This window comes from Epinephelus fuscoguttatus, linkage group LG12 (genome assembly GCF_011397635.1).
Source record: "Epinephelus fuscoguttatus linkage group LG12, E.fuscoguttatus.final_Chr_v1".
Taxonomy (NCBI): Eukaryota; Metazoa; Chordata; class Actinopteri; order Perciformes; family Serranidae; genus Epinephelus; species Epinephelus fuscoguttatus.
Window position 1 is genome coordinate 41,980,965 of NC_064763.1, and position 13,509 is coordinate 41,994,473.

The 13,509-nt window shown below is 42.5% G+C and overlaps 1 protein-coding gene across 3 annotated transcripts in view; it reads right to left on the minus strand.

Annotated features, from left to right (window-relative positions):
• Positions 1–464: 464 nt before the first annotated feature.
• The window catches only part of LOC125897769 (rap1 GTPase-activating protein 2-like), a 45,490-nt gene continuing 32,445 nt past the window's right edge, over positions 465–13,509 (minus strand). For all 3 annotated transcript variants that reach the window (XM_049591147.1, XM_049591146.1, XM_049591148.1), the window contains 17 exons: positions 12,189–12,267; positions 11,320–11,373; positions 11,130–11,213; positions 10,762–10,862; positions 10,401–10,530; positions 9,866–10,021; positions 9,672–9,743; positions 9,510–9,596; positions 9,098–9,244; positions 8,017–8,121; positions 6,899–6,990; positions 6,640–6,744; positions 5,999–6,086; positions 4,633–4,699; positions 4,462–4,532; positions 2,806–2,834; positions 465–2,541 (listed from right to left, as the gene is read on the minus strand). In XM_049591147.1, coding sequence (XP_049447104.1) covers positions 2,823–2,834; positions 4,462–4,532; positions 4,633–4,699; positions 5,999–6,086; positions 6,640–6,744; positions 6,899–6,990; positions 8,017–8,121; positions 9,098–9,244; positions 9,510–9,596; positions 9,672–9,743; positions 9,866–10,021; positions 10,401–10,530; positions 10,762–10,862; positions 11,130–11,213; positions 11,320–11,373; positions 12,189–12,267 — 1,450 coding nt within the window. In that variant the 3' untranslated portion in view covers positions 465–2,541; positions 2,806–2,822. The remainder of the gene's footprint in view (positions 2,542–2,805; positions 2,835–4,461; positions 4,533–4,632; positions 4,700–5,998; positions 6,087–6,639; positions 6,745–6,898; positions 6,991–8,016; positions 8,122–9,097; positions 9,245–9,509; positions 9,597–9,671; positions 9,744–9,865; positions 10,022–10,400; positions 10,531–10,761; positions 10,863–11,129; positions 11,214–11,319; positions 11,374–12,188; positions 12,268–13,509) is intronic.

A 13,509-nucleotide genomic window follows, 5' to 3' on the forward strand; every position in this document is an offset into this window, starting at 1 on the left:
GCGCTAGCTAACAAGTTGTGTTGTCTTGTTTTAGACGATGGAGGAAGATGATGTGAGTGGTGCGTTCAGAAACACTCATTGTGAGTGTGGGAGCGCACTCTGACACAAACTGGAGCGTTGATAAATTGGGAGCGCTGTCTGAATGTAGCGTTGGGTTATCCAGAGCAGCGCACTCTCAGAGTGGCAGAGCGCACTCTGGACACTCTGTCTGTGGAGACGGAGCAGCAGAGCGCCGAGCGCAGTGAATGTGTGATTAACTTAACCGTTGGTTCATTCATGTAGAAATATAACGCTGCGTTTCTTCCACCAACAGGGCTCTCATTTTAGTGTAGAGCATCAGACTGAATTTACCAACGCACCATGTCAGGTCACTCACTCTCCGGGACCGCCAGTGTTACTTGAATAAGTAAACACTGACCAAGCGGACCAGACTGGCCGACCGTATGCTCTCACTCAGTGGATGGATGATGTCACAGGAAGCCAATCTTACAAAGGAGGACCACACTTGTTTGTTTTGCTATGGAAGCTAACGTTAGCTAATGTGCTAAAAAGTTAGCGTTGCAGAGAAATCCAATCTTCCTCTTAATCCCTCCCCAGTTTCTGATGAGGTGGACATGATAACCCTTAATACACATAACCTTATTCATCCCTACAACAGGAAATACTTTTTCCCTAACCTGATATGAAGTGTGCGCTGCACATGTGAGCATTTTTGATGATGGCCTCCGTCCAGTCCTTTGGTCTTATCACATTTAACCATAGTTGTCTTTGTTTTTGTTGACGGGCAGTGGCGGCTGGTTTTGAGCCATGACTCCTTCTATTCTGGCTCCCAATAACACAACAAGACAAACACATTTTAACACTCCTATGGAGCCTACAGCCCTGTGGGGGAGAGGCAGCTGCACCTCCAGCTGATAACATGATGTCATCGTGACATCGGCCCTAATAGGGTCTATTAAAACTAAAAATAACAAAAACAATATTAGGTAATTAAATATTAGGCGATAAATGAGAGAAATATTATTTAGTATTTTCCTGTGAACATCAGCCTTCAGCTCAGCGTCCCTGAAAAAAAAAAAACACTTCATCAGACTTTAACAGACGTCGACCCAGTCGCCAGAACAAATGTTGGCATTGTACGTTTCTGCAAACCACAGATACGTCACTTTTGTACGTTATGATATGAATACAGTGAAACTTTACTTTTTAGCAGTGCTGTGGTTAATGTGTGGTTACGCTTAGGTACAAAAACCTTGTGGTTATGGTAAGAAAAAGTTTTTGGGGACCTATCGGCAGTGATAGGTCACTAAAAGACACCAACATAAGGTGTTGATGGTGGATGGTGTGACACCTCAGAGAGACACCTGCCAACCTGCAGACCACCGTTCAACACCAACAAACAACACAAATTGTTGTGTTTAGCGACCTGTCCCTGCATTTCCGGTCGGCATAGTGACGTGAAAAGTGGTTATTACATATATAACATATATAATATATAATGTATAACATACACATTTTTCCGTGGTTTGCAGAAATGTACGATGCCAACATTTATTCTGGCGACTGGGTTGGTTGAGTTCGTAACTGTCTTGCTGTCACCACCTTCATTTGTAAGGATTGCAGTTCTTTCACGGATTCTGAAATTGTTGCTTTGATTTAAAGGCAGGACTTTCCAATGATGCACACTTCTTCTCAGAATGACAGGAAGAAGTCCTGCCTTTCCTCTGTCGGACCCGTCCTACCAAGAATGCATCCTCAACTCTGAGAAGCACCATAAGCTTCCACTATGAAACACCAGATCCTACATGTCCCATAATGCACATGGATCTTTCAAACACCTCCAGTTTGGAGCGCAGGCTCTCTGTCAGTCATTTAGGACTCTGTTTTTGTGAGTCACTCTGCTCAGTACATTTAGTGTTTGATGGCCCGGCTCACCTGGTTCACCTGGGACACTCTTAGATTTGGGTTGAGATCATTATCATACGTCACAGGAGGGCGTGTTCGGTTTAAAGACAGGGACGTCCCTGTCATGATGAAACTTACTGCTGTGTGGGACCTGCACATGTTAAATATGAACTCATATAAAGACTGTTTCTAAAGTTGCACCACAATTCTGGCACCGTTAAAGATCAAACTCACAAATCGACAAACTGCATCAGTGCGACACCAAAATGCAGCCCACGCAGTCTGATGTGACCCTGATGACATCACTATGACATCATCTGTGTCATTTATCTCCTCCAGAGACACAGCAGAAGAAAATTTAACGCGTTTTCATGGTGTGAGGATTTAAATTACGGAAAGTAATGTGTGTGTGTGTGTGTGTGTGTGTGTGTGTGTGTTGACATGCACAGTCCTGCAGGTTTGATTCCCTCTGAGCAGAAAAGATGCAGCTGCAGCAGCGAAGGACGAATATGTTGAAGTGATTTCCCTTTTTATCCTCAGTGTGTGTGACTGTCCATCAGTGTCTTCACATTAATGTTCTCCTCCTCCTCCTCCTCCTCCTCCTTGGACGTTTGACTGAACCTCCTCATTGTTAATCTGCCAAAGCAGAAGAGACAAATAACCAGAGAAGGAAATATCTGTAGAAACCTCAGTGTGAATGCTGGATGTTGAAAAGCTGAAGCTGCACCGAATATCTGGCTTTAAAAGTCGAATTCTACCGATAATGTATGAAAGATATGAAACATTTGCTTTAAAGTATGAATAAGTCAGAAGTCTGGAGAGAAGTGTGAACATTTCTAGAACCTGTTTGTATGTGTTGTTTTTAAGTTGGATTTATACTTGTGATACTCTGATACTCACCTCCCTCTGCTCTCAGTTTAGTTCCCCTGCTGCAGACAGACACGTGTTGACACAAGTGTTACAGTCAGAAAATATTTAAACATCTCAACACGTCAGTGTCTTCACATTATTTTCTCCACATTTAACCACAGTAACAGTGAGACAGAGTTCAGCTGCCGGATGTTTTGTTGTTTTGTAGATGAAAGCAGAGAAATACTGAGTGAATGATGTAAATGAAGAGCTGAAAGGTGACGACTGTATCCGTCCTCACATTAAAACATCAAACTAACAAATGTCAGATTTCCATCGTGTTTTGTTTCACACTGTTTTCCATCATTTGACTGGAGCTCTCTGAATTACTGCTTCTTCTGTTGCAGTGGTGTTAAATAAATACCGTAAAACTTCAATTAGTAGCCCGGGATATTTTTTGTTTAAATCACTGAACTCAACAGGCCTATATTTGGGACAGGCCTTAAATTTTGTTTACACAAAACTGCTCAGCAAAGTTAGGAAATACGATTTCAGTAAAATGAAATCAACCCAGCTAACAATGTGTAGCATCTCTATACTGACAAAAGTTTAAACATTTATTTGTATGTGTGATGTAAGCAGTTAACTAACGTCAGCTCAAGTGGGTCGCCAACAATCTGGTTTCATACATCCAAACAACTTCTATAAAAATTAATTCGTAGTAGCAGCAGTTAATTTCAAACATCTAAGTAGCAAATAAAGAAAATAATCATACAGTAGTCGACAGTAGGAGGAAGTACAAACTTATCTATTCCCACCCCTTCTTCATATATTAATAATAGTCAATTATGTATCTCCCGATCACTATAAAGCTGCAAAATAATTAATTCGCCTAGATCTATTCTTATATATTATAACGTTTTAGAACTGCTTGGCAACCAGATCAGGCCTCCAATTGAGACAGGCCTTTATTTGCCAAAATGTGTAGCCACACCGGGCTGGTAAAAGAGACTGCGCTTTTAACTGAAGTTTTACAATAAGTACATTCAATCAGTACAATTTTGAGGTACATGTACATGTAGAGTATTTCCATTTTCTGCTACTTTCAACTTTCCACCCAAAGTTAACTCAGATTTTGGCTGATTTTACAGGAAATCCTCCAAATAACATCAAACTGAAGTCTGATTTCCATATGAATAAAAGTATGACATATAAACAGCTGGTGGGGAAGTACAAAATTATTGAGATCAAAATACAAGTACCTACAGTAAAAGTACTCATTATGAAGTACACACACTGTGACATAAAATGTACATTTATATCAGTAAACTTTAGAAAATAGGGTTTTAATTAGAACAGAGTATTTCTACCTTTACTTAAGATCAGAGTTCTATTTTGACCATTTTCTGGAGATTCAATTGAAATTTTAACAACATTTAGATAAAATTTGAACTGAAAGAGAGTTTATAATGAGACTGTGACTCAGCTGTGAAGAACTGACTTGTATGAAAGGATTTATATAAATAAAGTTTGACTGAATGACGTCAGCATGTAAACAGTCACAATTATGTGAAAAATATATTTCTTTAAAACATATTGGATAGATAAATAAACAGATGAGGTGACATCCAGGCTTTAGAGTCCAGAGTCACTTTACACACACACACACACACACACACACACACAAATACATAAAGTCGGACTTACTGCAGCCGAGTGACTCAACTTGTCAAAGCGAAACTTGAGGTTGGATCTGGGAGAGTTTTTATTTTTCACCTCTGAAAGACGACAGACAACAAACTGTGAGTCGTCACAGTCAGGTTAACACAGAGGTAAATATTAGTCGAGCACAAGTGTTCATTTATGTGTGTGTTGAACCTGTGGGGCTGCGACAGATGATGAGCGGAGCTGAACTTTGACCTTCAACCAGCGCAGCCTGGGCGAGCTGAAGACACAGAGAGCAGACAGAGGAATATTAATGATAACTCCATTAAAATATGAGCTTTAAAGTGTTTTAATTTGTTGATCCACGGCAGAACTTCCTGTTGTCTCAATAAATTCAGACTGTGTGTTTCCTTAGTTTCATTCTCAAGTGATTTCAGCTCCTTTTAAAAGGTTCTGTATGGAACTTTTGACCAGTGTTAACTGTTTTGTTTATTGCAGATGGGTGAACAAGTTGTAACTTAACTTAAAACTGAGACCTTCCCTGACTTCCTCTGTTGTCTCTAACAGCCTGTGGACTGACTGTAAGTGAAGGACTCGGGACAAATTTTCCCAAAAAATCCAAATGCAGCGTGATGCACGTTCCTGAGTTCCCTGGCTCTCTTCAGCTCTGCTACAGTGCTAACACTTGGCAACACTAGCTAACGTTAGCTTAGAAATGGAGACCGTTAACATCGACAAATGACCAGCACCCACCACAAGTCCACACACACTGTGTTTCTGTTACCGGACCACCCTCCCGACTGCCCCAAGTCCCTGCTGGATTAGCAAACCTTCTGTTGCTGCTGTTACATGGGTTAGACCCAGCCCGCTGTGAACCCTGGGGCTGGGGGGTTTGAGCTGGTTGACTTTGAGTTGCTAAAGCGACTAAGGTTTGAGCTGCCATCCACTCTAAGTAGTGTCTTAGCGGCAGGGAGTGAGGCGGAAGGAACTCCACGCGGGTGGGCAGCAAAAATATTATTTTTATTTTTCAGAATAAAACGCAATAAAAAGCAGTGCAGTATATGTGTAATATTTAACATCTAAATCACTATTATCAAGCTGCAGTTCCTTTTATTTTGAAAGTCAGCAATACAAGGGTAACCTTTGACCCCGTGGTCACATTGGTCACCGACGTGGAGGACTCCAGCCATGAAACTTTGCAGCCCGAGGATGAGGTGGCAGCCTACATGGAGTTCAGATCCTTTGGAGGTTTGATGGTGGTGGAAGGAGCATGCTAACATGTTTCCTAACCTGGCAGTGATTGAATGTTTTCACCATCCAGTCAAAGAGACGTCCAGTTCAGGAACGGAGAACCAGCTTCATGTGAGGGACTGGAGCCTGGGGGGGGTTTGATCACAGGTGTGGCTTTGACTTGGACATAATGACAGGTAATGGGTCTGTTCTGGTACTGAGCTTTACGGGTAACTGGGAGGTTGCGTGTTGCAGGACTCTGATCTGAGCTCTGCTCACCACTGTTTGAAGGTATTAATTTGACTTTACTGTCAGAGGAACAAACATGAACTCCTGTGTATTTTCTCACCAGGTGTGTGTCGTCAGCAGGGACGCTGAAGCTGCAGGTGCTGGATGTCGATCTGGAGATCTTACTGCTCTCCTTCTTTATGTGAGGCCTGCAGAGTGAAACAAAACATCAGCCGACACACTCCTGTTTCTGTTTCCATGTTTCTCTCAGGACTGATGAACACTGTTTCACCAGTTTTTCTTTTGGCACATTTTTGGTTCTATGTTTCTCTCAGGACTGATGAACACTGTTTCACCAGTTTTTCTTTTGGCACATTTTTGGTTCTATGTTTCGGATATTTGTGTATTTCCTGGATTTGTGTTTTTAGCCTTTAAAGGTTCTCTGTGTTTCACTTTAAATAAATTAAAGTTATATTAATATTCAGTGTTTGTCACACTGATGGTAAATAAACAAGGATGTAAACAATCCAGGTCTTTGTTTGTGTTTCATGAAGAAGGAAATGATCAGCCGTGTTTATCACATTACTGAGTCTTAGTGAGAAACACTGAATAAAAACAAACAACAGTAGTGTTTACATTATTTACATGATAAAACTGTTGTTTGTATTTATTGTATGCATCCACCTTCATCTGCCGACCGTCTTCTTCTTCACTCGCTTTATGATGTGTGTGTAACCAAACTACCTGCCCGCTCAAACACACCTGTCCCGCTGTCCCGCCTCTGGAGAGCTGGGATTGGACGGCAGCTCTGACCTCACCTCCAGTGTCGGGTGGCAGCTGTCGAAGCTCCTCTGCTCGCTGAGGAGGCTGAAACAGGAAAGAGTTAAAGAACGACATGTGGTGGAGGACAGAACGGCCTGACTGTCGTGTGTTATGTTGTAGATTGTACAGGTGATTGTACAGGTGTGTTATAAGATGTAATGTTGTGGTTTCAGCAGCAGAGCCTGAAAGAAGACGTTACCTCCTCAGGTTGTGTTTCTCTGTTTGGCTGTCGACGCTCAGCAGACGAGGAAAAAGTCCTGAACGTCTCTTCACAGGAGATTTCACGTTACACTGACACACAACACACAACAGCTGTTAACACACACTGTGACAAATAAAAATATAATTTATATATAAAGAACAGAACTGTAATATTAATGTTTTTATACTGATTCTTTCCTTCAATAAAAAACTAAGTTAACTGAGATAAAAACTGAGATCCAGACACCACGTTACTGACACCAAAGAAGAAGAAGAAGAATAGAATTACTGTAAAACTTTAATTAATAGCCCCGGCTTATATTTGGGACAGGCTTTTTATTCCTGTTACACAAACCTGCTGCACTGCAAAGACAGGAAATACAGTCAAACTGTTTTTTTTTAAATCAGTGCGAACATTAACTAGTTTAAATTTTCGGTTTGTGAATAACATCAATTATGAAGGAGTCACCACTTTTAGCGTCTCTAAATCTAAATAAATGCAGATATTCTTTGGTGCTCATGGTTTCTGTAAAATGAACTGAACGATTGAATTGTAGAGAATAAACAAAGTTTAAACATTTATATTTGTTAGGTGATCGAAGCAGCGAACTAAAGTTAGCTCCAGCAAGTAGAAAACAACCTGGTTTTATACATCCAAAGAAGTTTCATAAAACAAACTGCGTGGCAACCAGACCAGGCCTCTAATTGAGACAGGCCTTCATTTGTCAAAATGTGAAGCTACACCGGGCTGGTAAAAGAGACTGGGCGTTTTACTGAAGTTTTACGGTAGTCAGAGTCTATCTAGTCGATGTTCCCACAATATATTTATATATAAAACCAATTTAATAAAGCAAATTAAAATTAACAAAGTAAGTGTAACAAATAAAACTCAACCAAATTAGGACAAAAGTTTTTCATCAGTAAGGTTTCAATCCAAATGAAGCAAATCAGCAAAAAAAAAAAAAAAAGTGATTTTATGTTCTTTTCCACCCACTGCACGTAGTCTAAATGACCTCACTTGAACTTGTGATGTTGTTTCCACTCAGGTTTTTTTTAATGCACAAATTGACAATGCGTATAAAAAATATGTGGATGAAAAAACCCAACTCATCTCACCTCAATGCTGATGTGAGCCAGACCCCCCCCACTCAGACTGGTGGGCAGACCTGCCCCGCCCCGTGACATGGTCTCCATGGAGACGCTCCTCCCTCGCATCGCCCTCTGATGGAGAACGACAGAGTGACAGGTCAGTACTACTGAGTAACCAGCGTCTGGATTAACACTGGACATAAAACATGTCGCTGTTATTTATAAGTGTTCCACAGTTTATATATAAATTAACTGAGGAGGCAACAACAACAAAAAACATCAGTATAGCTTGAACGCATCATAATGAAACTCACTGATAGCTAACAGCTAATGTTAACTAGCAACTAACAGCTAACAGCTAACGTTAACTAGCACCTAACAGCTAACGTTATCTAGCAATTACCAGCCAACAGCTCACATAAACGAGCAACTAATAGCTCACTTTAGTTAGCAACTATAAGCTAACAGCTTATGTTAACAAGCAACTAACTGCTGACGTTAACCAGCACTCCTCCTGATGTCATCACAGATTTGTCGTTAACAGTGTAGCATTATCAGGGAAACAACAGGCTGCGTCCTCTGACGCGTCAGTAGTGACTTTACTGCGTCCTGTTGTCCTGGAAAGGATCTCTGTTCGTTCCAAACACGTCTCTATTGTTGTCGGGATGATGGGACACCGTAAGACTGGAGCACTGCATTTAACCTGCGCAGAACTTTGGGCACTGTCATCGTTGAATGTCATCTTACTTGCTGACAGGATTGTGTTGTTAATGTGCTAACTGGCTAACCAACTAAGTAGCATCAAGATGGTCTTCCTGATTACAGATTAACACTGTCTGCTGGTGTGCAGGGGTATTTTCTCTCATGCAGGTGCAGAACTATGTGCTGGTTGACCGTCGACTGTAGTCTTTACAGTGTGTTCATGCACAACTTTTCACAGAGACACAGCGACATCAGGGACCTAGCAGGAGGCTTTTGTGACCGCTAGTTCTCTTAAGTCTGTTTGGTGTGTCTGGGCCTTCAGTGATTGTAAATTTCGTCACCATGAACAAAGTGGAGCACAAATCTAAAGTTTTGCACACAAATAAAAACAAACAAACAAACACACCTTGATGGACTCCAGCAGACCACCGTGGGCGTGTCCGTTCTCAGCTCGCCCGTCCTCCTCTAGACCTGACGTCAATCCCAGCATGCTCTGGGAGCGTCTGTGCAGCTCGTCATGGAGGGTGTCCAGCAGGGCGGCCCGGGTACGCTCCTACACGCACGCATGCACACACACACACACACACACACACACACATTCATTAGTATTGTCGCATGTGTGAATTTAATCATGTATAAAGAAAACAACAGAGGATCTAAACTTGAGCCCTGAGGAACACCAAAACTGAACGCATTTATTTGAGTACTTCAGTACAGTTTTGAGGTACCTTGTGTTTTACTCAAGTATTTCCATAACTGTACTTAGTTACACAGCTCTGCTGATGAACAGACAGCACAATGTTTTTAGGTGTTCTTACCTCCAGCCGGGCGAAACGGTCACTCTTGTAGCACGCCAGCTCTGCGTTTATGAGTTTGGTGAGAAGGAACTCTCTGAACTCTGGACCCTGAACACACAAACAACGCATACGTGAGTTTGTGTCACACTCTGCACACTGAGTCAACCCTCCTCTTCCTCTTACCTTCTTAAAAACAGCTGGGTTCGGGAGGGGCGGGCCAAACGGAGGGACGTCTTCTCGTGCTGTGACTGACACCTGTCAATCACAACAGTCTCTACTGTCACTGACATAAACAATAACAACAACAACAACTTCACAACATGTCATCTGTCAATATTAAACATGCTCAAAGACATGTAGGAGGAACATGTCGCCACCTTGTACAAGGTGGTGTCAGAGCAGGGCTCCTCCACCTGCACCAGGATAAAGGCATGCAGGAAGTTGGAGGCGATCATGTCGGGGACAAAAGGTGTGGCCTCTTCCTGGAACACCACCGCCACGATGTCATTTCCTATGTGGCGTTTCCTCTGGAGCTGAAAGAGATCGTCATGTTATTGTCGTGTTACAGTGTGACATGTCGTGTTTTTGTTGTTGTTGTAATGTCTCATCTCGTCAGGTCAGGTTCAGCTCGACAGCTGTGTCATATGTTCACGTCACATGTTACATCTTCTCATGCTGTTACGTGTGTCGTGTTCTCTCAGGCTAGATCTTGCTTTATGTGAAGCTGATACATGACATCCTGCCTCGTCATGTTAGAGTCACTAGAGTCACTCATGCTGTTTGCTGCACAATGCTGGGTCAAGTCTTATAATGCTGAGTCATGTTGCGTCCTGCTGAGTCATGCTTGTGTCCTGCTGAGTCATGTTGTATAATGCTGAGTCATTTTGTGTCCTGCTGAGTCATGATGTCTACCTGCTGTGTGTCTCCCTCAGTGAAGGGCAGTTTGGTGGAGACGTGGAACATGATCTCTTGCTGTCGGTGGACGGTGTAGACGGACTGAGAGCCCGTCTGACCGTGAGACACGTCCAGACCTCCCCGAAACCTGCACAGGGGGAGGAGGGACACCTTTTAGTTACAGCTCCTCCTCCTCCCTGCTGGACGTACGTCATCACTGGACTTTATTATTGTCCATTAAAACACAACATGAAGCAGAAATCCAGGTTCTGTTCCCAAAAATCAACTCTCAGTCTGACTGTGACGTGTAAACTAACTAGCTTCCTGCAGTTTTCTGGACTCTGACTGGTTATAAACATGACTGATTCTTCGTCCTCACCCTTTGAAGTCCTGCAGCTCCACCGTGTCTCCCAGCAGCTGCAGGAACTCGGTGAAGGCCGGCGTCTCCTCGTTGTTCCTGAACAGCTCCTCCTCAGACACCTGACGGACAGGTGAGAACGTCATCAGACCCACGACACATTCAGACACATGTTCACATCTGTTTCATTAACACTGTGGTTATCGTGTAGTTAGGTTCAGGATCAAACACTGCTGGGTTATAGTTAGAAAAAGATCATGTTGTGGTTTTAAATATACCCCAAAAATCACCGCTGGAGACGCAACGATGTCTCTGTGAAAAACAGCTGCTTTTCATGGCTCCACGCTGACAGGAAAAAAACACAAGTTGCTAAAAAAAAAGGTTGTTACCTGTCCAAACCTCTGGTAAATGACTCCAAACTTGAAGGTGTTGTTCACCTCATGTTCATCGTAGTTCACAATCAGCTGAGATGCCTGATGACAGACAGACGGACGGACGGATGGATGGACAGACAGATTTAATAGAAATCAGTCCAACATGAGCTCCTCTGTGATTCAGCAGACACATGTTGGTGCTCACCTTGGGGTAGAGGACAGGGCTAAAGCGCAGGCCTGCAGCATCGTCACACAGCAGCTTTGGGAGGAACCACACACAGTTAGAGAGGTGTTTACATCCGCTAATAATCAAACAAACAACAAAAATAAATTCAGATTTATTTTTTTTACATCAGCTGCAGCACTGAGACAACATAAGATCAACTTGTTGCTGAGCTACAACAAAAAAAGTGTGCAATTTGGGCCATTAGGAGCAATCTGGGTTCAGTATCTTGCTCAAGGAGGGGCCAGGGATCAAACCGCTGATCTTCCAATTAGAGCAGCACACACACCCTCTGAACCAGGGGACCAAAACCACCTGTGTGTTTATAACTTCACACTACGTTACATACACTGCTACATGTAGCTACATGCTAATGTCAGGGAAATCATGCTGCTGATGTTGATTTCAGATCAGACACTATTCTCGTTCGTTGGTCAGTCCTTGGCTGCAGTGACAGTGCAGAGAAGCGGAGATAAACACTGACCAATCACAGCAGACTGTGCTTGTTTGGGAGGAGAGTCTTGAAGAGACAGGCGCTAAAACAGAGCGTCTCAGACAGCAGGTGAACACAGGTGTTTCAGCAGAGACAGGATGAGGAAAATAAAGAGTTTTCTGAACATTAAAGCATATAAACATGTTGTAGTATTTACCTATGAACCTGAAAACCAGCAGAATAATTCACCTTTAAAGTCTTAAAACATGAAAGTAAAGAAGCAGCAGCTCAGACCAGAAGATGTCAGACCCAGAAAATAATTCAGTGTTTTTCTGATGTGACGTTTGTTTTATATTTTAATGTGATTGATTCAGTTAATTTCTATCGGCTTTATCCTTCAGCTGTGTGTTTGTGTTACCTTGGCGAGCTCTGGTACACTTGGGATGTCGGGCAGCTCTGTCAGGGACAATCTGTGGTAGACGCTTTTCACCCGAGACCTGCAGAGACACGAGACACACACCTCAGAGACCTGAACCTGATGGATAGACCTGTAAAAAGCTGATTCAAACAGGTCGTTTACATCTTTGGTTACAGGTTAAAGTGAAGCAGATTAAAATGTGTTGTTCTCTTTTTCATCAGCCAAATATAAAGTCTGTTAAATAATGAAGGTAAGCACACTGTGAGCACTGTGTTAACTACTTTAACTTGAGAGAGGTCTGAAGCTGTGTCACAGTTTAGTCTCTTTGACCTGGATGTGAAGCAACTGCAGTCACATGACACATTGTTTGGGTTAAACATGAGCATGTTACAGTCCTGGAGGATTATTAATGTGCACCTCCTCCTGTACTGCCTTAATATGCACATTCAGCACATCCAACGCATCAAAACATTGTTTTCTAGTTGGAGCCGCGTTTGCCTCGTTTTCAAACTGTATGCTTTGACTAAAATGAACAATGACAGCAATATAGTCCACGATGAGCAGCGCTAAAATCAACCTGCGTAGTTGTCCCTCCATTGTGACATTAGAAAGTGTCACATTTATCTTGCAAGTGTACTCTTCTTCAACGTTTGCTTTACTTCCTGGATTTTTCCCACATGGAAATTCTGACCAATCAAGAGCAGCTTTCTCACACAAGGCATTTGATCTGGTCCTCTTGTAAATGCTGCCGTGAGAACACGAACCAACTCTAGGCAGTTATACAACTTTGGAACAACATGAGTCCCTGATTCAGACCAAAAGAGACCACTCTAGGGCTGACAGCAGCCTTAAATCCAAACCTATCTGACTGGACCATGTGTGACTTTACTTTGAAAGGACAGACACAGGAAGTGTCCACGCTCAGCAGTCAGACAGGAGTCAGGTTAATCTCCAGGGCTGGTACCGGCGGTTATTCCACAGGCTAGTTAATAACATGTCGGGCAGGAAATCCAAAGTGTGGGATCATTTTGAGAAGGTGAAGGACGAACCCAAGGTGATATGTAAACTCATCTTCATTGGTCGACTACAAACATGACCTATCATCTGAAACATGGAAGTAGCTACATGCCCATTAGCCCACAGCGTCATTAACAGGCGGCTCGCTCAGTGTGTGACGTGCACTTGGAGATAAAATATAGGCCTATATTAATGAAGGTTCATTAGTACGGTTTGTATTTCTCTGTAATGTAGCACAGTGTTAACAATGTTACTGATACTATTCTTTCTCACACCTTCAACTCAAACCACCAAAATATATCAT